Source organism: Bubalus kerabau, chromosome 20 (assembly GCF_029407905.1).
Source record: "Bubalus kerabau isolate K-KA32 ecotype Philippines breed swamp buffalo chromosome 20, PCC_UOA_SB_1v2, whole genome shotgun sequence".
NCBI lineage: Eukaryota > Metazoa > Chordata > Mammalia > Artiodactyla > Bovidae > Bubalus > Bubalus kerabau.
In genome coordinates this window covers 39,218,625-39,241,147 of record NC_073643.1, presented here as the reverse complement: position 1 = coordinate 39,241,147, position 22,523 = coordinate 39,218,625, and the positions used below count along the sequence as shown (strand labels likewise).

Here is a 22,523-nt window from a genome sequence, read left to right as displayed (position 1 = left end):
GTTAGCCAGTTGCCGAGTGCTTTGGAGTTACGGGTTTTGAAGCCAGACCAGACTGGATTTACATCTAAACTTGCAAGAACCATAGGTTAGTTGTTCGCCTTGAGCAAGTTGTCCAACCTGAGCTTCTTGTTTATAATGTGGGGACAGTGATAGCAACCTCATTGGTTCCCAGAGAGGATGAAGTGCAGCAGTGTGCTGTAGCCCCTTGTGCATACCTGACACTTGACAGGTCTGCGAGAGAGGAGAGGTGCTGCTGTGGGTACAGAAAGATGTGTGTTGAAACGCACACAGCAGTTTAAAACCTTAAGAAGAAGGAGTGCAGATTGCTTCTTGTGCTATAACTCAGGGTAGGCTTCTTAAAGGAAATAGCCTTCTTCACATCAGGCTATTCCGAAGAGTAGGATGGATTGTTTTTCCCATGTGCAACTTGTCCCCGTCAGTTTTTAGGTGTGGAATACATGTCCATTGTGGAAAATGCAGAAAATATTTAAAAAATCACCTATGATCCTCTAAAATAGGGTGTGTTTTGATGGGGATGGACAGGGCCGTCACAGTAGCACAGTTTGTGCACTGCACAGCCATATTTGGTGGCGCCAGGTTGGCCACAGGGCTGATGGGAGCAAACGCGGAGGCAGGAAATTCCAGGCTGTCTGGAATGTATTCCACAGAGTCTCCATTGGCCGGAGCTGATGTACCCCGTGGGGAAGAGCTGTGTGCCAGGGCAAGGCTGGGGCTGCTCAGAGAGATTCAGTGCCATCAGACACCCCGGGCTTGCTATGTCAGTGGGAACCTGTTGCAGGGTTTTTAACACCTGAGTGATTTGGCTTAGTGATGCAGTGTGAAAACAGCTACTGTTTGCATCAAGCCCACTTAGAGGTGTTCCTTCTTCCAGGCCTTCCCTAGTCAGGAGGAGGCCCTCTTAGTCCCCTCTTCCAGAAGTACTTCACTCAGTTACAGCACGTTTCTTGGAGATGATTTTCTTTATCTTCCTCTGTCTCTCATAGAAGGAATGTCTGTATATTGGGATTGAGGTAGGGGAGGGGAGAGTGTCTTGAAATCATATTTCTTCTCTTTTTCTCTATCCGTCTGCAGCATACATAGCATCTTCTAGTAAGATACATGTTCAGTGACAAAGGAATTGTGCTGACTTCCAAAGTAGAAGAAGGGGTGGTGTGAACGCAAGACTCAGTACATATTCCAGTGCCTTCTGAAGGCAGGCAGGAAGTGCAGCTGACACAGGCCACTGGGTGGGGGCTTTGGTCCCTCTAGTGGCAAGGGAGCTATTCAAGCTGTAAGAGGCAAGAGGGTCTCTGGTGGAAAGAAGAGGGCCAGGTGCTGACAGAGGGATTCAGTTGGGAAATGTAGAAGGAGGTTCCTCTTTGGGGGCAGCAGCCAAGGGAAGTCTGATGGAATAAACAGGAGGTTTGGAGATGGCTAGGTGTATGGGCCTGGGGGAAACTTCATCAAGTGGAGGAAGGCACCATGTGATGTCCCTGGCCTAGTTCGGGAGTGATAGCTCACTCATCTGGAAAAAGAGAGGTGGTCAGGAAGCCAGGACCAAGAACCATTCCCAGTGTTGCCACTGTGTCTTCTGTCTTTGGGGTGAGGGGTTTTAGCAGGAAGAAGTATTTGCAACCCATTCTCCTTAGCTATAATTCCAGAAGGCCTATTGCTACATGTTTATTTTCCAGAGTTAAAAGCAAAACCTGTTTTTGAAATTTAAGAAATTTCTAAGTAGCCATTGCAAGCTGTTTATCACTGTATTGGGAAGAACTGGCACCTGCCAAAAGAGAGATTCTACTGTCTTATCTTCTGGTGAACTAGGTGAAGATGTGTGGGCAGTCTTCTGTGAATTCATGTCTTACTGATACTCATCTGTGACTTTTATGAACAAATGAGCAGTTGCTATAAAATTTAGCAGCCAGTTCCTTTAAAACCGCTGTTGCCTGGCAGTGACAGGGAGGAAGCTACAGTAGCAGCACAGCTTATCACTCAGTTCATGCTGATAATGTTATTCTGAATTTGTGAGCAGGTTGTTACCCAAAATAGTGAGAGACCTGCAGACATAACCTCACTTCTTGCATTTTGATTTATTGTTCTTCACAGAGAGTGTGTCTTTTACAGACTGAAAGTTGGGAGCAACTCTGTGTCAAGCAAACTCCTTGACTCCATTTTTCCAACCACATCTACTGGCTTCATGTCTCTGTCACATTTTGTGAATTCTTGAAACATTTCAGACTTTTTCATTGTTACTGTGTTATTGTGATTTTTGATCAGTGATTTTTGTTGCTGCTTCAACTTGCTAAAGTCTCAGATGATGGTTAGCGTTTTTAGAAACAAAGTGGAAATCGCTCAGTGGTGTCCGACTCTTTGTGACCCTGTGGACTATACATTCCATGGAATTCTCCAGGCCCAAATACTGGAGTACGTAGCCTTTCCCTTCTCCAGGGGATCTTCCCAACCCAGGGATCAAACCCAGGTTTCCTGCATTGCAGGCAGATTCTTCACCAGCTGAGCTATGAGGGAAGCTCTTTAGAAACAGTTTTATTTTTTTTAACTAAAGTATTCCTGTTATTCCCTGGTAACTCAGCTGGTAAAGAATCTGTCTGCAATGCAGGAAACTTGGGTTCAATCCCTGGGTCGGGAAAATCCCCTGAAGAAGGAAATGGCAACCCACTCCAGTTCTTTTAAGTCATAATGCTTTTGACTTAATAAGCTACAGTATGACACAAACATAACTTTAAGTATTGGGAAACCAAAGGATTTGTGTGACTTGCTCTACTAAGTGTTCACTATATTGCACTGGTCTGGAGCCACACCCGCAATGTTGTGTCTGTACTTTTTTGCTAGCCGAGCTGCCATTCACCAGGATTTCTACTGGGTCTGTGATGGTGAGTGACTGTAGTGTCATTCTGGCATTTCCATTTTGCAGTCTGATCACTCTTGTCGTATAGATGACTCTCTTGGAAACTGTATAGTAATACCATGCTTTCTAGTTGTTGTTTTAATGTTTTGAAATAGTCCCAGCTGCCTCGTACTTCTCTTTAGTTCTTCAGTATTTTTAGGAGTGAGATGTGTCTTACTGCTAATTTCAGATTTTCAACATACAGTTGAATCAGTGGATCCAAAACCTCTTGGGCTTCCAGATCAAAGGGGAGCTGCCTAAGTGGCCCCTTCCTCCTACCCACTGCAGACTGGCGGTCTGGGAGGAGCCAGAGAGAGGACCTAGGGGTCTGCATTCCACACGGCTCCCTCGGCTGATTGTGACCCAAGGGCTGGCCAGGATGCGTTGTATTCACAGCCAATCCCTTCCCTCCATGGGGCTGCTTTGTATTCCCGTGCTTGGCATAGGACTGACGCAGATCGGCGCTCAGAGATTTGTTGAGTCTAGCAAGGATGGCATGAGAGGAGGCCCCTGCTTTTTTTAAACTGATTTTTAACTTTTTGTATCATGTCCTGGAAATCTTGCAGTAATTGCCTCTGAAACCTTAAGTATGAAAGAGGACTAAGATGATGACATTCCCTGTGGCCAGAAACACCTTTCTTTGGGGATCTGAGTAGATACTTTTGTTCACAGCAAGTGTGTTGGCCCTAAATTGGCTCCTGAATAGCATAAACTGTGTATCCCCATTTATATACATTTACTATGGATCTGAACAGGTAGGGTCAGCTGATGACTTGCAGGGGGCCTCTGGGGTTCTGTGCTGAAGGAGCTTTGTAGGTGATTCTGAGAGGCTGTGTGCTGCACTGCTTTGCACCCTGCTGCTTCTATTTGAATTTGCTTGTGAAAAATACCATAACTTCTGTCAACCTGTCTTAGGCAGACATGGGCTGATCCTACCTAGGTGAAATACATGAGTGATGTTAATTCAGCTTGGACAGGTCGTCTGTTTAGCATCTCTATAATTAATGGAAGCCCTGCTCGAATGTCAGCTGCCGAAGTATTTTGCCTCATATGAGTTAGGCTGACCCACTTTTTCACCTTGTGGCTCGGCCCCGAGTCCGACCACATGTACTGTGGCCACCTTTTCCCCAGTTGTCCCCTCTTTATGATTTATTTTCTTCCATTTAATTTTTTTCTTAAAATCAAACCACTTCTATTTAAATCTTTCACAAAGAAAACCTCACTAGAGTCATCAGTGGGAAAACTGATGTCCTTTGCCATAGGTGCTAAGTGTGAAAAGATTCAGTTCTTTGTTGCTACTCTTGCCAGGACCAGCACTGAGCCCCGAGGCCTACTGCCTTAGTTAGAGGGAGACTACCACGTTTTAGGCAAGTGTCATCCACAGAGTGGCGTGATGTTATCACAAAAAGTAAAGGAGATTTAGGAAGGGAGTAAGTTTTCACTTGAGATTTAATGTTGTTAATGTTGGAGAGCAATACCTACTCCATGTTTGGGGAAACATCAGTTGAAGCTGTGGTATTTGGTTTCCTCTGCTATTCAGGGAGCTGTCTCCCGAGGCCAGTCCTAGTCTAGGAAATGCCTTACCTAGGGAGCAGAATTCTCAGATCTGATGTTGGTCTGCATAAGGATCCCAGATAAGTATGCTTTGCCATTTATCCATTGACATTATGTGTCGTGTGTCTCCCCATTGCTGTAAGTGACATGCAAGTCTGGGCTTGGGGTAGAACATGTGCCCCTCAGACTCTCTTCACAGATGGGGATGTCATAAATCTGGCTTTTTCATGAAAGTATCTTTCGCCGACACTCCTCTGCAATCTTAGAGCTTTCCCCACTTGTAGATATTATAAACCCTATAATGTTAACAGCCACATGCATAGTTGGGACTTAATGCACTAAGGTGGTGGATTTTTTTAGGTGCTAGCATAAATTATATTTTTCTGAAAAATCATTTTCATCAGAAGATGAATAAATAGGAATTACTCAGTTTTTTGAGCTAATTAATTGGATTCAAAGAACATGACTGTGTGAGTAAAACAAATATTACTGTATGACATCTCATGTGCTGTCTCTGGCAAAAATGCCAATCCCATTGTTGACAATAATTTAACATAGTTGTGACCAGTGATTGCTATTGTGTAATTAAGTGGCTCTGCTTCACAGAGCAAAGGTTTTGCTGTTCAATAAACACTTTCTCCCTCTTGTTATCTGATGGAGTTAGGTGTAGAAAGTAACGGATTCAGGAATTTTGAATGAGTTGTTTCATTTGGCTATTAAGTAACTTTGTTTTTGGATAAAGAAAAAAATGTTTCTTTTTTCTCTTCAGTTGTTTGGGTCTTACTCTACTCTGAAACTTTCAGTGATAATTTAATCTTTTTAGGATTGATAGTAATTTAAAAGTACACAGAGTCATGATAATTTGTAGTAGGACTTGATTATTCACAAAGTGTTTTTGTATTATCTTATTTCCTCTTCTTAGTGACCCACTGAATCGATGTTTTTATTCCCAGTTTACAGATCAAACTCCTAAATTCAGTGTCATTCACACAGATAAAATGTTTCAGGCTTTATTTTCTGTCTACTTAACATCTGTTTCTATAAAGAAAGTTGAGTGTCGAAGAATCGATACTTTTGAACTGTGGTGTTGGAGAAGACTCTTGAGAGTCCCTTGGACTGCAAGGAGATCCAGGCAGTCCGTCCTAAAGGAAATCAGTCCTAAATATTTATTGGAAGGACTGATGTTGAAGCTGAAACTCCAATACTTTGTCCACCTGATGCGAAGAGCTGACTCATTTGAAAAGACTGTGATGCTGGGAAGGATTGAAGGCAAGAGGAGAAGGGGACGACAGAGGATGAGATGGTTGGATGGCATCACCGACTCAGTGGACATGGGTTTAGGTAGACTCTGGGAGTTGGTGATGGACAGGGAGGCCTGATGTGCTGCATCCATGGCGTCGCAAAGAGTCAGACACGACTGAGTAACTGAACTGAACTGACCATCTGTTTCTTTTGCATATAATAAGGATGTAGAGAGTTAAAGGAAAATCTAGAGAAGATGTAATGAATTCCACATGTCACAAAACTGTCATTAATGACAGATGTTGTAGCTCAGGTGGAATTGAAAGTTTGCCTAGAGTGACTGGGTCAGCAGTGTAAACCTGTTACCTCAGAGAGAACATTGACTAATTTGAAGACGTAATGGTCATAGGTAGATACTTGATTTAGCATAGTCATTGGATTTCTCTTCGGCCTGTTCCACTTTATTTAACCCTAAATCATAGTAAATATCCAAAGCGAAGCTCCTTCCCTTTGTGTTCCAGCCTTATGACATTTTGTAGCTTCTCTGGCGAATTGGTTGGCATATTTTTGCAGTCAGTATAAAGACTGAAATTTGTTGCAGAGCCAAAAATACTTCACTCTTTTGCTTCAAAGATGTATGCTGGGCGTTTCTCCAGCAGCCAAGGGCTGAACCAGGGAAGGGAGCAAACCAGAGCAGGCACATCAAAACATGAGCAATGTCAGGGTAGATGTTACTTTAATTCTCGAAGGAAATTCCAAGTTGACTGTTTGATCTAAGCTTCTTGTCACTGAAGAGCATGATGTAAAATTAATGCAGTGAATTCAGTTTTTCTCTACCACCAGCCAAACAGTGCAAGTTAAAATTTTCAAGTAACTTCAGTAGCATCAGATAAAGGATCACTTTGTCCCTAACTAATATAAGTTTATCTTTTTTTTTCTTGGTTATATAATCAGCATGTATATTTTAAATGGTATTGTTTATGCCATTTGTAGGAGCTACATTTTAACTTCTAGTTATAAAATACATTGATTTTTCTTTATACTGAAATATTTGCCTTTATTAATATCTGTGCCTTTGGGACTTTTTAAAAAAACCATAAATTGGCAAGGATACTGTTCACTCATTAAGCAAATATTTATTGAGTACGTCCTGTCTAGGCATTTCTCTCCAGTGAACTAGGAAAGCAGTGTCTTTGATTTCATGCAGCTTATATTCTGTTTAAGGAGGATGGAGTGAATAGAATGAAATCAAGTAAAATAAGATGATTTCAGATAGTGATAAAGGCTTGGGTTAATGTCAGGGAAAAAATGGGGCAAGACACTTTAGGTAAGGCTTAGTCAAAGAAAGCCATTCGGAGGAGTTGATGTGGAAGGTGTGTGATGAAAAAGAGCCAGCCGTGTGAAGATCTGGAGGAGCGGTGTTCCAAACAGAGAAACTGGCAGGTGCAGAGATCCTGCAGGAAGGCCAGAGAGGAGGCAGAAAAGTAATGCGCGGGGAGGAGAGGGGGCCAGGTTAAAGTTGGAGAAGGGGGTGCTGGGGCCAAATGAAAGGAATCTGGATTGGCCAGTGCAGACTGTACAAAGTCACTGGAGGTTCTTGAGTCAGAAAGGGTCTTGACCTGATTTGTGGTTGCTCTGTGAAACAGAGGACAAGAGCAGAAGCAGGGGGAGGGTTAGTGGGCTCCACTGCAGTAGACTAGGTGAGGGCGGGATCTGGAGAGAATGCTTGGGCTAACAGGGCGGTAGCAGCAGCAGAGGCTGAAAGGTGCGGCTGGAATAGGAATCAGCACAGAAGTAGGAGGCCAGCAGGGCCGGCTGATGAACTGGAAAAGAAGGGACAGAGAATGGCTCACAAGCAGCTGGATGGGTTTACTTAGCTTGTGGATCATGGGGTTGTTATTTCAATTTGTATATGGGCTTTTTTTTGTTTTTTGTTTTTTTTCAATGAAGTATGATGACCTGAACAAAAAGTCATGATGTATTATATGCATTAAATCTTTAGACATTTTCTAAAGATTGTAGAGATAGAAAATAGTTATTGCAATGATGCAAAACTTTGGAGTCATTTATTCTTTTTGGGTTTTTGTTGCCTTTTTAAAGTGGAACAGTAATTTAGTCATGTAAACCTGGAAACAAAAGGATCCTCTCATTTGGGTAGTAGAAACTTTCTAATTAAAAAGGAAAAACACATGTATTTGAGGGTTTTTTTTTTTTTCATTATTAACATGGTAATGCACATCATATAAGAAAAACATGAACCAACAACAGAGGACACATATGCAGCCAGAATAAGTAAATAAATCTCTTCCATCTTACTTTCCAGGGGCGCAGGTTGACATAAACACTTGGAATGTGTCTAGACCCTGGACAAAGCAATATTTGGCTGTATGTTTCTTGTTCCCTCACACCCATGAAAAATTAGATTTATTACAAGTTCACTTTTTTAAACTTAGTGATCTAGCTTATTTTTCCATGTTAGTGCACATTACTTCCTTTTTTTTTTAAAAAGATTGCCTATTATTTCACTTCCTTAATGTATTTAACTTAACCTGTCCCCTACTGGTAGACATTCAGATTGTTAGTGCTACATTATCACATGCATTCTTCTTTGAGAATGTCTGTCAGTGTCTCAGTGGATTGATTTTCCACCTGGAGGCTGATCAGAGCTGCCCTCCAGGTTAGTGCTACTCTGATTTAACGAACAACGTCAACAGTTCTGATTTGTGTCACCAGAATGAGACAATGAAAATGTGAGTGTCCAGCAGCATAAATCAATCAATAAATTATTACTATTCAGCAGTGCCACTCTTGACTTGTCTGCTGCATCTAGAAATCATTAGGATGGCTGTGCTTCAGATTTTGAAGAGGACATTTCAGGATATAAATCCATATTTTAGTTCTATTTGCTAAAAGATATTTCTCCTGACAGTCATTGTTTCACAAGGCCATTTTGTGACTAGTGTTGACTAGTTGAGATATGCACACACCTGCTGTGTTGGCCCTGTTTAGCTGTGGTCTTATGTCTGACCAGAAGAGGGAGTTTTTTTTTTTAATCTCTTCTGAATGCAGTAGCGCCTACTACCTGACTGGGGTAATGCCTCCCATGCAGTGTTCAGGCCTCTACAACTGGTTTGGGACAGTGGGCAAAGGTTGAATTCACCTGTTGCCTTCCTCATTGCTTATTGTGTGTATAGAAATTCCAGTATTTAGCTTTGCTTCTGTGTTTTGCCTTTAAGTCAACAGTTCTCAAATTGAACTTCAAAGAAATTGTATAGCTTTTCCTCTTGTGTGTTCGAAAGTTAATGAAAAGAGATCAAGGAAGGTAACTATCTCAATTTAAAATAAGCAGTCAGCCCCTTATCACACATGATGTAGTTCTTGATTTGTACTCTCCTAGGGTAAAAAATAAACTCCAGTATGAACTTTATTTCATTACTTCTTAGGCTTGATAGTTTTAAAAGATTGTTAAAACTCCTGCTGTAGAAGATTTGTAGTGAGCTTTAGAAAATCAAGGTGTTGTTTCACAAGAGTGGCTAATAGGCATTTTCTCCAGGTGATGTTAGTGGTAATGAATCTGCCTGACAGTGCAGGAGACATAAGAGATGAGAGTTCGATCACTGGGTCGGGAAGATCCCCTGGAGAAGGGCACAGCAACCCACTCCAGTATTCTTGCCTGGAAAATCCCATGCACAGAGGAGCCTGGCAGGCTACAGTCCATGGGTTCGCAAAGAGTTGGACGTGACTAAAGTGGCTTATTGTGCACACACTGTGTGATTCTTACTGTGCTTTGTCATGTTACTGGAATGACTGTCTGCATAGCCAAACAAATGAAACAGGCACCATAGTCAGGATAGTCCTTTGATTTAATACCAGAGTTTCATGCTGTTTAAAATTTTCTTCTGCTTTCTTCACAGTGCATTTTTTCTAACGAAAACTTGAGTCAGTTTCTTTATGGATTTTTTGATTGACACCTGAATATATGAGGTGCATTCATCTGTCATGTATATTTACGTAGATTCCCAAGTGTAATAATCTCAAACATACTGTTTTCAGTTCAGCCTACTGCCTTCTTATCTCATTGGCTCTTTCTGCTTCCCTGCCTTCTCCAATTGTACTGGTCCTCTCCACTCTGTAATCCATCTATGTAACTTGGTACATTCTTCATGTGTAACTTAGTATACATCCTTCTATATTTTTATCATGCTCATAACTCTTTACAGGCGCATATAATCCCATGTTTCATTAGCAGGGGCTGCAGGTCATAGTTTTTACCAAAAGAGGGATCCTGTTAATAAGCACACTTCTGCTGCTCCTCTATTCAGCAAAACCACAAAGAAATCCATCCAGATCCCAGGATAACACAAATCCCCTTTTTTAATGGTTGCCTAAGGTTTTAAGGTGCGGCTGTGCCGTAACCTGTCCTCAGCCAGGCCCTCTGTCTGTGGGCATTCACTTTGTTTCTTGCCTTTTACCTCCAGGAAGAAAGCAGCAGGAGCCAACCTGCTAAAGGCTACATGCATTCATTTTGTTTCTGTGGGATAAAAGTCTCAGGAATGGATTCTGGATCAAAAAAGATACTTTTTTTGCCTTGTTTATAGCTGTTACTAGATTGTTTTCCCAGAAGTCTGTTAATACTTTGTATCTCTACTAGCCACATAGGCCAGTACTGCCACCAGGAGTAAGTATTTTATTTATTTTTGTAAGCTTCCAGTTTTTTTCTAAAGCCTCTTAGGGTGTTTTACACATTTATTCACAAATGTGATTAACAGTAATTTGACTTTGAAGTCCCATTTCTCAAACAAGGGCAAACTTTTTTTACTACCAGCGTAGCATGTATCTTCACTGTGTGATATGAGGCAAAACGTTTTTCAAAAGGAGTGATGATTTTTCAAGTATTCATTTAAACAACTACAGACAGTTTTCCTGGCATTTATGGGAAATTTCTCTTCACTCTGATTGGAATTTATCTTAGGGCAGAAATCTAGTTCTGAGATTCCTCTTTGCAAAATGTGTAGACTTGTAGAAGACAACAATTTCTGTTGAGATCATTTGTGGGGCCAGTGAAAACTATTGTCAGTTTTACTTCTGATCTCATTATCCTCCTTGAATTTGGTGTGATTGGTCACCTTTTAACAGTGTTCACTTTGTGTCTCAAATAATGACTGGGCTGAGGTCAGACTGTGGTTCACACAAAGCCTATGTAAATCAGGCCATGAGGTTATACTTTATTTGGCTGCCTTTGAACAATCTGAACAGCTGAAAAGGGACACACACATCCCAAGTGTGGCTAAGCCCTGAAGGCGCATCCACCAAACAGAGCTGACGATGCCAACCAGAGGAAGGCTGTGTGCCATGAGCCCCCAAGGTGAATGATCCCATTTAAGCTCTCATCTCCCACCTCTCCTAATCCTGCCGGAGCACCTAATGAGCGCGGGATAATAACACAGCAGCAGTTTCTTGGTGAAGCTAATCTGATTCTGGACAGCAGGCGTCCCGGCCCACAGCTGAATGAATTGCTTGGTATTTCCAAGTTTGAAAATACTTTCTCCCCCTTTCAAGTGCTCCTTGGCAGCAGGTAAGGAATGTTAAAGCTCCTGTAAGTGCCAATTAAGGCCAATTATAACTCGCCCGGCCTGCTGAGACACTGAAGTGGAGTGAGTGGAGGCTTGTTGTGCTCCTGTAAACTGGAGAACTGGCTGCCGCCGGTGACAGGAACACAGGATTTCCAAACTGCCGACAGCTCGTTTGTTGCCCTGCAGAACACCAAATGACACTGCCGCTGGCTTCTCGGGGTTGGACTTAGGAAATCCCAAGATTTGTCGGGGACCTCACTAATTTTCATCACAGAAACCGCTGTCATTATCTCAGTCTTTATTTCAAGTGACGTCCACCATCCAATTTCTCCTTCCTGATCATAATAGCCAACATTTATCGAGCATTTCAGAGGTGCTAGATACCCAGCACATGTGTCACCTTCTTTACTCCTCATCAAGGCCCCAATAGTGCTCCTCAGGGGAGGACACAGACCCCCCAGGGCAGAGGTCCCTCGCCCAAGACTACACAACGAAAAGTGCTGAGGCCGCGGCGGGCCAAACCCAAGCCCTCGTGGCCCCTCCCAGCTGCTGCTGGTTTGCCTGTTTGCTGCGAGCAGGCTAATTCACAGAAGAATTTGTGTCAGTTCAGGACTCCCTTTGTGCAACTAGAGTAAAGCTGATGGTGCACACCATCCACACCACAGCCAGTACCTGTAATTTTTGGTCTGTACGGCATGGATGTTATTCTATTAAAACAGTATTTTAGTCTGTAGTCTTTTTTTTAGTCTGTAGTCTGTTTATTTTATTTTATTTTTTTTTCACAAGAAAGAAGAAATGTGACCATGTCCCCTGAATGAGCCATCATAAGGAAATGTAATATCAATATAAACTTTATTTGGTTAGGGTTTGAAGAAGAGTAGTAATGCTTTCCAAGCAGAACAGGGTGGCATTAGGCTAAACATTTTCAATTAGGGCATTAAGAGAGGTGTGTGTTTAAAAGTTCAGTCTGAGCTGTAGATGCTCAGTTTTTGTGTATATTCTTATTGTGTCGATTTTTATTTTTCTAGCTTGCACTATCATTCATCCCCTTTTTGATGTAGGTCTTCAGAACAAATTTGGATAGTTTCTTCTTGTTTATATATGAAAATGTAGGTATATTTAAGAATACTTTGTAGTTCTTAAGAACATTTGTAGTGTGTAGTATTTAAGAACATTTGCTGAAGTACACCCTGAAATTTTTCAGGGTTACAGAAAGTCTTTGTTCCCCAAATTGTCTTACTTTGGTTGGTTCTCATAAGAATTGTTTTCCCCACTAGCACCAGCACCATCTACAAAAGGGAACTTTAGAAATGCGAGCATTTGTGCTGGGAGACCGGCAAGGAGTCTGGTGTCCAGGCTTCGGAGTGCAGTGCTGTGGAGTTGAGACTTAGTTTGCGTAGGTCCCCTTCCCTCAGTCAGTTCTGCCATTGGCAACATCAGGGAGCCTCTTCAGCTCCCCTTGCCAGGGGTTAGGGGGGCAGTGGGTGCAGTGAGTGATGCGTTGCAGTCAGGTCGTTCAGCAGTAGGATGTTTCTGTTTTGTTTTTCTGCTAGCTTAACAAACCCTTCAGTGCATTAACCTAATTGTCTTATTTTTGCGTATTAACTTTGGAAGGATTTGCTCATTCTGTGCTTCTACTTCTTGCTGATGGCTCTTTCCTAGTGTCCTTCTGATCTCTTAATTTTAAGAACCCCCATAGTTTTGCATTGTTAGAATCAGAAATCTAGGGAGGATGGGGAACAGTTTCAGAAGCCCTCTAGATCCTAATATTGCTGCCATGGTTTGGATACGAATGCTTGCTGTAAAAACAAAGCAATGTGGCTACTACTCTTTTGTTTTACAGTAAATTTAGAATTCGTGTCTGTTCTAACAGAAGCCATTTCCTATGCCTCACAACTCTTTCCCACCCCTTCCAGGCCAAATCTTTTCCACACATGTAATTCATGACTTTTTGCCAAATAGTCTGTGTTGGGTGATGGTATTTTGTAGAGGAATTTCCCCCCTCCTTTTGACATTTAAAAGTGTTCATTCTGAACTATCAGGCATCTGAGTCTGTTTATGTGTGCAGCCTTTATTATCATAAAACTCATATCAGTTGGCTGCTTTTTTCCATGTCTGTTTGATAGTAAGATTTGGCGATTAACAGGACGAGGAGTAGTGATGCGGTAAGTGTAATACAGCGGAGACAGGCAACCCGTTTAACCAGGAAGACATGGTTTTCAAGGATCCACTTAGAGAAGTTTTTGGATTAAAAGCCTAAAAGGTCCCCAGCTTTCATCAGTTATCCAGCTATTCAACTATGGACAATACCGTGTATATTTTTCTGAAATTAGATGTATTTTACAAATAGGCACAGAAAATGGGTGAAGATTTTTCTTACTAGATTTAAGGAAAGCTATTCTTAGATATAATAAACTTTTGTTTGTTTAAAGTATAGATACTGGAGAAATAGAATGTGGAAAAAGACTGCTGATATTTGTAACAATGTATAATATTAAAAACTTGTAGGTCTGTCTAGCCTTAAAGTATAGATATATAATGAATCATTTAAATTTCCTAATTTACCTGATAGTAGTTGTCAGTTTAAAGTTATGCAGGAAAATCAGGTGTGAGTAATTCACATTCTAGACGGTTAAATTCATAAATTCCATCTTCCTCCAGTTTTGGCCAGCAGCCTTTCCAAGAGAAGGATTAATTTACACCAGCCAGGACGCCTTCTATGACCATATTAGATGAAATTAGACTCCACCCCTTGTTTTCTGTTGATCTGCCAGGACCTTTGTAATTCAAGTGCTTTTTACAGTAGTAGCAAATGTTACATAAGACCAAACATGGAGCATATTTGGAGTTGGTGGGCAGACCCAAATCATGATGCAAGCCTGCAGTAGCAAGTGTGCAATGAAGCACAACCAAATTATGTGAATGGAAGGTGACAAGAAGCCTCCTCAGAGCAGCCCTTCCTCCGCACGGGGGCTGAAAGCTCTACCCGGTAAGTTTTCCGAGGCAGTTCTCAGAGGCTGGGCTTGGCAGGGGGCCCGGTCCTGGACGAGCATGCGGAAGGTGGGCTAGGTCTTTGGGAGCAGAACGGAGCCCCACGCAAAGCAGAGCGGGGCGAGCTGGCACAGGCCCCCGTCCTCTGGCGGCTGTCCCGCCCCGCCAGCAGGCCCGGAGCTCTTTGGGCTGAGCGGTGGTGAGTGCGGTGGTGAGTGCGCCTTGCAGTCCCGCTGAGCAGGGGGGTGATCGCAACAGGAGGGATTAGCTGCCGCCCCGCCGGCCGGCCAGCCACAGGAGCCATGCTGAAATGTCATTCGAGTGATCTGGCCAAAGGTCAGGCACAGGCTGGAGTTGAGTTTGCTATTAACTCCCACAAAATGCTGAGGTTTGCACCCAACGGTTCCCATATCTCCAAACAGGGAGAGCAGTGGTTACGTCGCTCTCTAAAAATGGAGGAACGTTGTAACACGCTTTGACTGTTTGTTTTTTATCTCACTTGCGGTGAGTGAGGTTTCATGACAGGCAGTTCACAGTGTTTCCTGTAGAATGTGTTTGAAAGCCGTTTTGTCGGATTCTTCAATTCCACAGCAAAGTTGCAAGCAGAACATTGTGTCAAGAGGAAGAACAACTTCAAAATACAAACAGTAACCCTGGGAAGTCATTCAGTAACTTAAATTGAGTGTATAAAAATTTAATTACCGACTGCCTGCCAGAAAAGACTATTTTTTTTTTTTTCCTTCAGTTGTGTTATTAAGGTAGCCAGTACAGCCAAGCTGATTCTGCTCGGGTGGGTTGGGCGGCTGTTCTGAAAGTTACCTTAACTCTCTTATGCCTCCTCTGCAAGCAGGAAGCGAGGTGACAGTTGAGATCTTTAGTTTTCACTGGATTCACATTTCATGCCTCCTGCAATAATGTGCTTCACCGGATGGTTTTAATTGAGGATGAACTTTAGCTGCCAGTTTTCGGGACTTGAAATACAAACAGGATTGTAAACCTTTATTCAAACTGCTGTTCATTAAAAGAAAACAAAACACAAAACTTTTACTTCTCATCAGGCAGTTTTACAGTTGCTGTTTTCTGGTTTCGTTTTTGAATTTCGCTTTGGTGTTGATTAGTGGACAGCCCTGGCCTGTAGGTGGGGCAGATGCTGTTTTCTGTCTTCGGGGGGGGGGGGAGGGGGGGGGGAAACACGTGCTGCAAACTCATCAAAACATTGGCATTGTTCAGTCGTGAATCACCCATTCCTTATTAACAGAGCACATTTAATGAGGAGGCTTTAAGGGCTGTGTTGTGATTTTGAGGTTGTTGTTATTCCCAGGTTCATGGTCTTCTCACCCCTTCCTCTCCTTCCTCCCAATAAAGTGGAATGTAAAGGCCACAAAACTAGTGGGAAACAGCAGTAAAGATGTGGCTTCGCAACTTAGTGTGGCACTCTGCAGCAGATGGTGCCGTCATTCTGTTGCACCTTAGACTTGCTGCTCCTTTCTGGCCTCAGAGGACAGTGTTCCCTAAGGGGATTCCTGCACGGAAGTTTTGTTTAAAAAAAAAAACAAAACAAAACAAGAAGGACTCCTCTACTTGAAGTTCTGCCAGGTTGCTTTAATTTTTTCTCTCTCCCCTACCCTTTGTGTGTGTGTGTAAAAATTGGATTGGAGTAGTAAAGACATTGGAGCAGGAAATGGCAACCCATTCCAGTGTTCTTGCCTGGAGAGTTCTGTGGATGGAGGGGCCTGGTTGGGCTGCTGTCCATGGGGTCGCATAGAGTTGGACACGACTGAAGCGACTTAGCATGCATGTATGCATTGGAGAAGGAAATGGCAACCCACTCCAGTATTCTTGCCTGGAGAATCCCAGGGATGAAGGAGCCTGGTGGGCAGCCGTCTATGGGGTTGCACAGAGTTGGACACGACTGAAGCGACTTAGCAGCAGCAGCAGCAGTAAAGACATAGTTTGTTTTTCTTAATTCTTTGTGCATTTTGGTGATAGCCTTGAATCTCTCAGAGAAAAACTGGAACCCAGACCCGACTGTAGACCAGATGTGACTACAGACGTGTTTGTATAAGGACTGAGGGTGTTGCCGTTTGATCCGCACGTGGTGTTAGCACATTAGAAGGCTAAACTTAAAATGATTGTTCACTGAATGTACAGGATGCGTTTCTCCCAACAGATAAAGGATTAAACCAAAAGTAACTGAAGACTGGTGGATTTCTTGTCTTGGCTTTTTGTTCCTTGTCATACATTGATATCTGAAGCATGCAGACCTATCAATTCAGTGGATGGGAGGGAGACCAAGGGGTGCATTCAGGGAATGCTGTGAATCATTCAGACCTCGAAATCGGGTTTGTTTCAGGTGGGGTGAGTGCTTGCTATACTCTGTCAGGATCATTTGCTTGACACCGTGCGTCCTGAGGACAGCAGAGAGAGGTGCTTATGACTGTTAGCAAAGTAGAAGTGTCAGCCAGCATGTCACTCACTGCGTGATATCCCTGCTGTAGTCTGAAACGGTGATGGCAACGTCACAGAGGTGGTGTCGTTTGGTGGCTGCATTCTGCTCAGAGCAGTGACAGCCTTTTCCCCAAAGTTACATATGCTGAGAAACATCTGTGTGTGTTTGTCTGAGATCATGATGATAACTCTCAGTTCAAAGTCTGCACCTTAAGCAGGAGCATGGGAAGGGCCCCCTGAAGGAAATGAACTGGTTTTTCAGACCATTGAGTTTTCCTTAAGCAAGATGTCTTGAGAAAACAATGATGAAGAACTGATACTATTCTCCCAGCTGAGACGATCAGTAGTTATACCATTTGGTCTCCCCTCTTTTTCTTTATCCTTCCATCTGCTTTAATAAAGTATTTGGAATTTTGGAAGGCCATTTTTTTTTCCCCTAAAGTTTGCACAGAGCTTCAAGTTAAGATGGCAGGGGAGGGCTACCTCCAGATATTCAATAAGTTCTTCATATTTCTCACATACTTGAAAGCAAAGTTCAAAAAGAACAGCCCCCCTGGGAAGAATTCCTGGCAAGAGGATTATCTTAGGTTGCCATATTTGTGGTCCTTTCTTAGCAACATTATTTACAATCCATTCACGCCTGTCCATTCCCCCTCCGGAGTTGGGGAGTTGGGAGTCGTTCTCCCTTGTAATCTGCCCTTTGTGATCTGTTCTCTTTCATCAGCCAGTGTGAATGGGGATGCTGCAGGGCTGCCCTGCCCAGAGACATGGAAATGCCAAGGGACCTGGAATACTTTAGTGGGCCTTTTATTTCCGTCATAAAGCACTGACTTCAAGAGCTTGATAATTTGATTATAGACCTTGGCTAAAAGTTGTTTCAAGTGGCCCAAGTGTTATAAATGACTCTCATTTCTGCACTTTCCCCCTATGTTTGAATTTTAAAACACCTCTGCGTTAGGGGGAAGAAAAATGCATTTGGCAGAAGTTGCAGTTGGAGACTAATTTGTTAGGGCAGCCAGTGTTGAAATCATCCTTTTCAGTTAAGTCTCTCTAGTGGAAATGATGCCGCGGGCTTTGTGGTAAAGACTTTTCCTTCCTCGCTGTTATCCAGTGCCGTTGGTAACCCACCTAAGCATGCTCTGAGGGGGCCTCCTGGCTCCAGTTTTGGCTTTTGGCTCACTACCCTTTGAGATACTGCATGTCAGAGGTCAGCAGTGGATCCCCCAGCTTGAGATTTGAACATTCTAGGCACAGTCCCACCGATTTGCTTCCTTTTCAGCATCAGACTATGCACTGGTTGCTCTGGAGTATTCCAATCAAGTCCTTGGGACCCTCCAGAAACTGAATCAAAGAAAAAGCAGATTTACGGTTAAAAGATAATATGTAAGGACAGGAGTAGAATTGGATTGTGTTTGTTGGTCAGACATGTGAGACTGCTTTTAGAAAAGAACAAGAATGTTTACAGGGAGAAGTTGAAGGTAAGAGCAGTGAGGAGATGTTGTTAAATGTGTTATGTCCACTTCCAGTCCGTGATGTGACTTTAAAAGTGTGCTAATTTTTTTTTTTAGTAGTTACTAGGGAAAAAAAGAGTCATGTCAAACCCAAAGTCATGGTTTCACAGATACTGCTTAGGATGTTGCTAAATTGGGTATGCCTAGTCAGTTGCTGTAATATATATATATAACATATATATTATGCAGGCTTAGATATAGTCTGCCTCAAGTCCTGATCTTTGATGTTTCATAGGGGTCGTACTCCTTATGAAACACAGATGATGCCAGTTTGACCCCTTGTAAGTTGTGTTTGGTGGCCCCAAAACTGAAATATGATGGTTACTTTGGGTTAATTAGGACCTATGAGTGCCACATAGCAGTTATTTCCAACCTGAATGTAAAATAAGCAATTTAATTTTTTGAAAGGGCTGCTTAATGAATGACCCCACGTTTCTAAACTGATCTTTTGGTGTATTCAGTTATTACTTACTGTGTCTGGCTAAAGGATCTGTGTTTTACATTTTATAGCCATATGTAAGCTTGATTATTAAAAATCCTTGCTTTCAATGGGAGTAGTTATAGAGTATTAGTGGAATGGGACTGTAAGAGACACCATGAAATCTTATATTCCTTGACCTGTGGGTTGGTAGTTCTCATAAGGCCTTTCTAGGATGTCCCTAACGGTCCAATCATTAAGACTCCACACCTCCACTGCGTGGGGCATGGGTTCAGACCCTGGTTGGGAAACTTAAGATCCTGCAAGCTGTATGGCTTGGCCAAGAAAAGAAGGGGAAAAAGGTCTTTCTGTAACAGAGTATTCATTCTATTTAACCTCACCTGACCTAACCCATCCAAAATTGTGAGTTTCACTTAGAGAAAAATTTGGGAGTTTGGGGAATCATTGCTTAGATAATCTACATAAAATTGCCACCTTTGGATCCATAAACGATCATCACTTTTCTTTTCACCTGCAGTTCTTCCTAAGTGACTCAGTTCTCTTAGGAAAATGGGCCAACTTTTTAATTATAAAGTAATTTAACTTGAATGAATGTCTTTTTTGGTTGGTTTATGCATGTATTCATTTTTAATGAATTGTAAAAGTTCTGAGCTCTCCACTGAGATGAACTTAATATCTTCCTGGACTGACATGTAAACTAAATCTATAAACTTCAGTGTTTACCACACTGGAGAAGGTGCGGTGGGTTTGCTCTGTTTAGTGATTTCTGCCTGCTTGAATAATGAGCGGGCCTTTCCCACTTGGTGTCTGTAACTGTCACCACCTGAACTTAACAGGGAGCCTCTGTCTTCCTTGCTATGGAGTTCCAGTCCCTGGTCCACAGTGGGCTTTGCAACTCTGTTACTTAAACCCTGCACCCCTGCAGGTAGGCTTGACAGATGAAGAGTCCTCTAAAGTAGGTGGACTTAGGGCTTTGCCCAGGGTGTCACCCAGCTAGTTAGTGACGGAGCAAGGATTTGAACCCACGTGTCTCTGACTCCGAAGTTCTTGCTATTTCAAGTGATCTACTAAAAAAAAAGACGACTTTTTTTTTGGGGGGGGGGGGTTTACTTTGGATTCTATTCAAACTGGTTAATTAATCGAGAGTTTATCCAACAGACTCTGTCAGAAAGACGACCGGGAGCAGAGTGTGACTGCAAGCGTGCCTTGGCGCTGGTCAGCAGGGGGCCAGTCTCACCCTGTGAGACAGGCGTTTGCTGGTCCTCCTCATGGGTTCTTTGTAGCACATAGGCGTCTGGGAACTTTGTAAGTGATTCTTTTTAGCCAAGCCAGAAAGGCAGCCTGACAAGCACTTTCTAGAAAAAAAAAATCATTGTTAAAACCATCTTAAATGTTTCCCTGAGGGGTCGGGGTGAGGGGGGGGCGGGGATGAACGCAACACTGACTGAGACCACAGCTAACCTTTAGGTTAGCAATTTCCAAAATAGACATTAAATCCGCAACAACCTGGTTTTCCCTTGAACAGATTGTGGCTCCCCACCCCAAATTTACCAAAGCTTTCTCTTATACTTGTTGTATGCTCTGACTATGCAGCCCTCTGTGCAGCCCAAGCAATAGCCTGCACTTGCTGAAAGAGGATATATGACCCACCATCACCCTTCCCTTCAGCCTGCCTTTGGACTGTGCATCGTGGTCTGCTCATTACGCCACTTAAGGGCAGGTGGACTGTCCTGGCTCCAGCCTGGGCACTAGAGTCAGCCTTCCTGGGCTCACATGCTGATCCTGCCTCTGGGTTAGCTGGGTGATGTTGGGCAAGCAACTTGAGTCCTTTAAAGCCTTGGCTTTCTCCTCTGGAAAGAGGGGATCATGGAAGTGTCTGCTCTGTAGGAAGATGGTTAGGGCTAAATGACATAGCCCTTGTAAAATTTTGTTGTGCGGTGCCTGTTGTGTGTGGTCTTTGCCCGATCAACTCCTGTTGCTGCTATTGTTGAAGGTGAGACTTAACATTAATCAGTTGTTCAGACCATAAAAGATAAGCAAAAGGTTTAATAAAATACCAGAAAAGGGCCTTGAGTAAAAATAGTTTTGTGGGGTTTTCTGAGCTGTTCACCGCTGTGCCTGTTCTTTCATGATGCTCGTGAAGAGTGAGACAAATTGATACCATGCTTGGGATTGATAATGGGCCTTGCTTTATTTTGGCATGTGTGGAATTGAGGCCAGAAGACCAACTGATCTCTCTTTTTTAAAAGTATGTGTTTGATAAACAAGTAAACCATATTTGTTGTAGAAAAACAATATGCAAATGTTTTTCAGAAATAGACCTGTAGGCCAAGGGATGACCACTTAACAAATGACAGATATTTTTGTAGATTTTTTTTCAAGCATGAATGATTTGAAGTTAACAGTGTTTTTTGACTGCATTTTAGGTTTGTATCCTAACTTTGACAGTTGTACATCATAAGTTATTTTTATGTTTGTTTTGTTTTTCCTCAAAGCAATATATATGGCTTTTAAATATCTAATTATTTGCTTTGAACTCCTTTTTGGTTTGTACCTAGGTGTCAACACTTATATATGCATTTTTTTTTTGAACCTCAGCATAAATCCACAATTAATTATAAGCTCAGTATTCTTGGTTACTTTCTGTTTTGGAGGACTTAAAGTTGTCGTATCCCCTACCCATCCCAGTATCCTACCCTGGCCTGCAGTGGCGTCACAAGAGAAAGAAAGGCCGATGCACCCATCTCTTGCAGCCTCTCTCTTGCTCCCTCTGTCTCTGACTGCACATCTATTTGCCTGTGTGGTCGCCCCCGACCCGCCACTGCTACACAGACACTGCGCCCTCACCCACTCATGTCTGTCTTTCTGTCTGTGCCCTGTCTTTTCACAGTGTCTGTGTCTGTCTGCCTGCCTGCCTGTCTTCCTGCTTGCTGGAGCCCTTCACAGGGCCCTCCTCACTTAGGGACAGACTGTGCTTTTTCTGGGCCAGTGCTAGGCTCTGGAGAGAGGAGTGCTTTGAAAATTCAACTTGGACTCTTCACCAAACCACACTGCAGTTATGCTTAGCATCTGGCCAGCAGTTTGTCCACTTAGTATAAGGTCCCTAACCCTACCCATAAGTTGCCCATTTCCCTTTTGATCTAGAAACAAAACACTTCTAAAAATCTTAAGAAAATTAAGGGCCCAGCTTGAAAGGTTGGGGAGAGTCCAACACAACTATAATTTAATTTGGTTTTTTCATCTTTATTTTCTTCTGAAGGGAAAGCCAGATGCCGCCCTTTCCAGTGAATAAGTTAGCAGACCGTGATGTGAAGGAACAGCTTAATTCAGCAGCGTGACGAGGGTTTGAGCTGGCACTTTTCAGCCAGAATCACATTTATACACACACACACACACACACACACAGTCTGTTTCAAGTTTTAGTGAATGAAAGAAATTCACACGATAGATTGCCATTCTAAATTTTTAAACAGCTTTTATTGTTGCAGTAGGAAATATAACTTTTTTGATAAGTTATTGGTACATCAGCTGACTTTTAGCGTTAGAAAACTTTGAATCTGGATTTTTCTAATGCAAAATCCCATATCAAGAGTTAATAGACAAGGAAAAAAAAAAGCATTAACTGAAGAAAAAAGGGAGAGTAGACTATAATGAGAATAGAAAACTGAAAGGGCAGGAACTTCCTTGGGGTCCAGTGGTTAGAACCCTGTGTCCCTGTGCCAGGGGCACGGGTTCAATCCTGGCTGGGGAACTGAGACCTCATATGCCATGCAGTGTGGCCAAAAAAGAAAAAAAGAAAATTGAAAGAACAAACTGAAATTGCAGTCAGTTCTGCTGTAACAAAACATGCATTCCTAAAA

General features: G+C 42.6%; 1 protein-coding gene across 20 annotated transcripts in view; it reads left to right on the top strand.

The window, feature by feature from the left end:
• Window positions 1–22,523, top strand: part of ATXN7 (ataxin 7) — a 133,899-nt gene that overhangs the window by 86,182 nt on the left and 25,194 nt on the right. The window contains exon 1 of one of the 20 annotated variants that reach the window (XM_055558651.1): window positions 7,275–14,263. The exons of the other annotated variants lie outside the window; for them this stretch is intronic. Within the exon in view, the coding sequence (XP_055414626.1) occupies window positions 14,197–14,263 (67 nt within the window). The 5' untranslated portion in view covers window positions 7,275–14,196. Of the gene's footprint in view, window positions 1–7,274; window positions 14,264–22,523 lie in introns of those variants that run through there. 20 annotated transcript variants of the gene reach the window in all.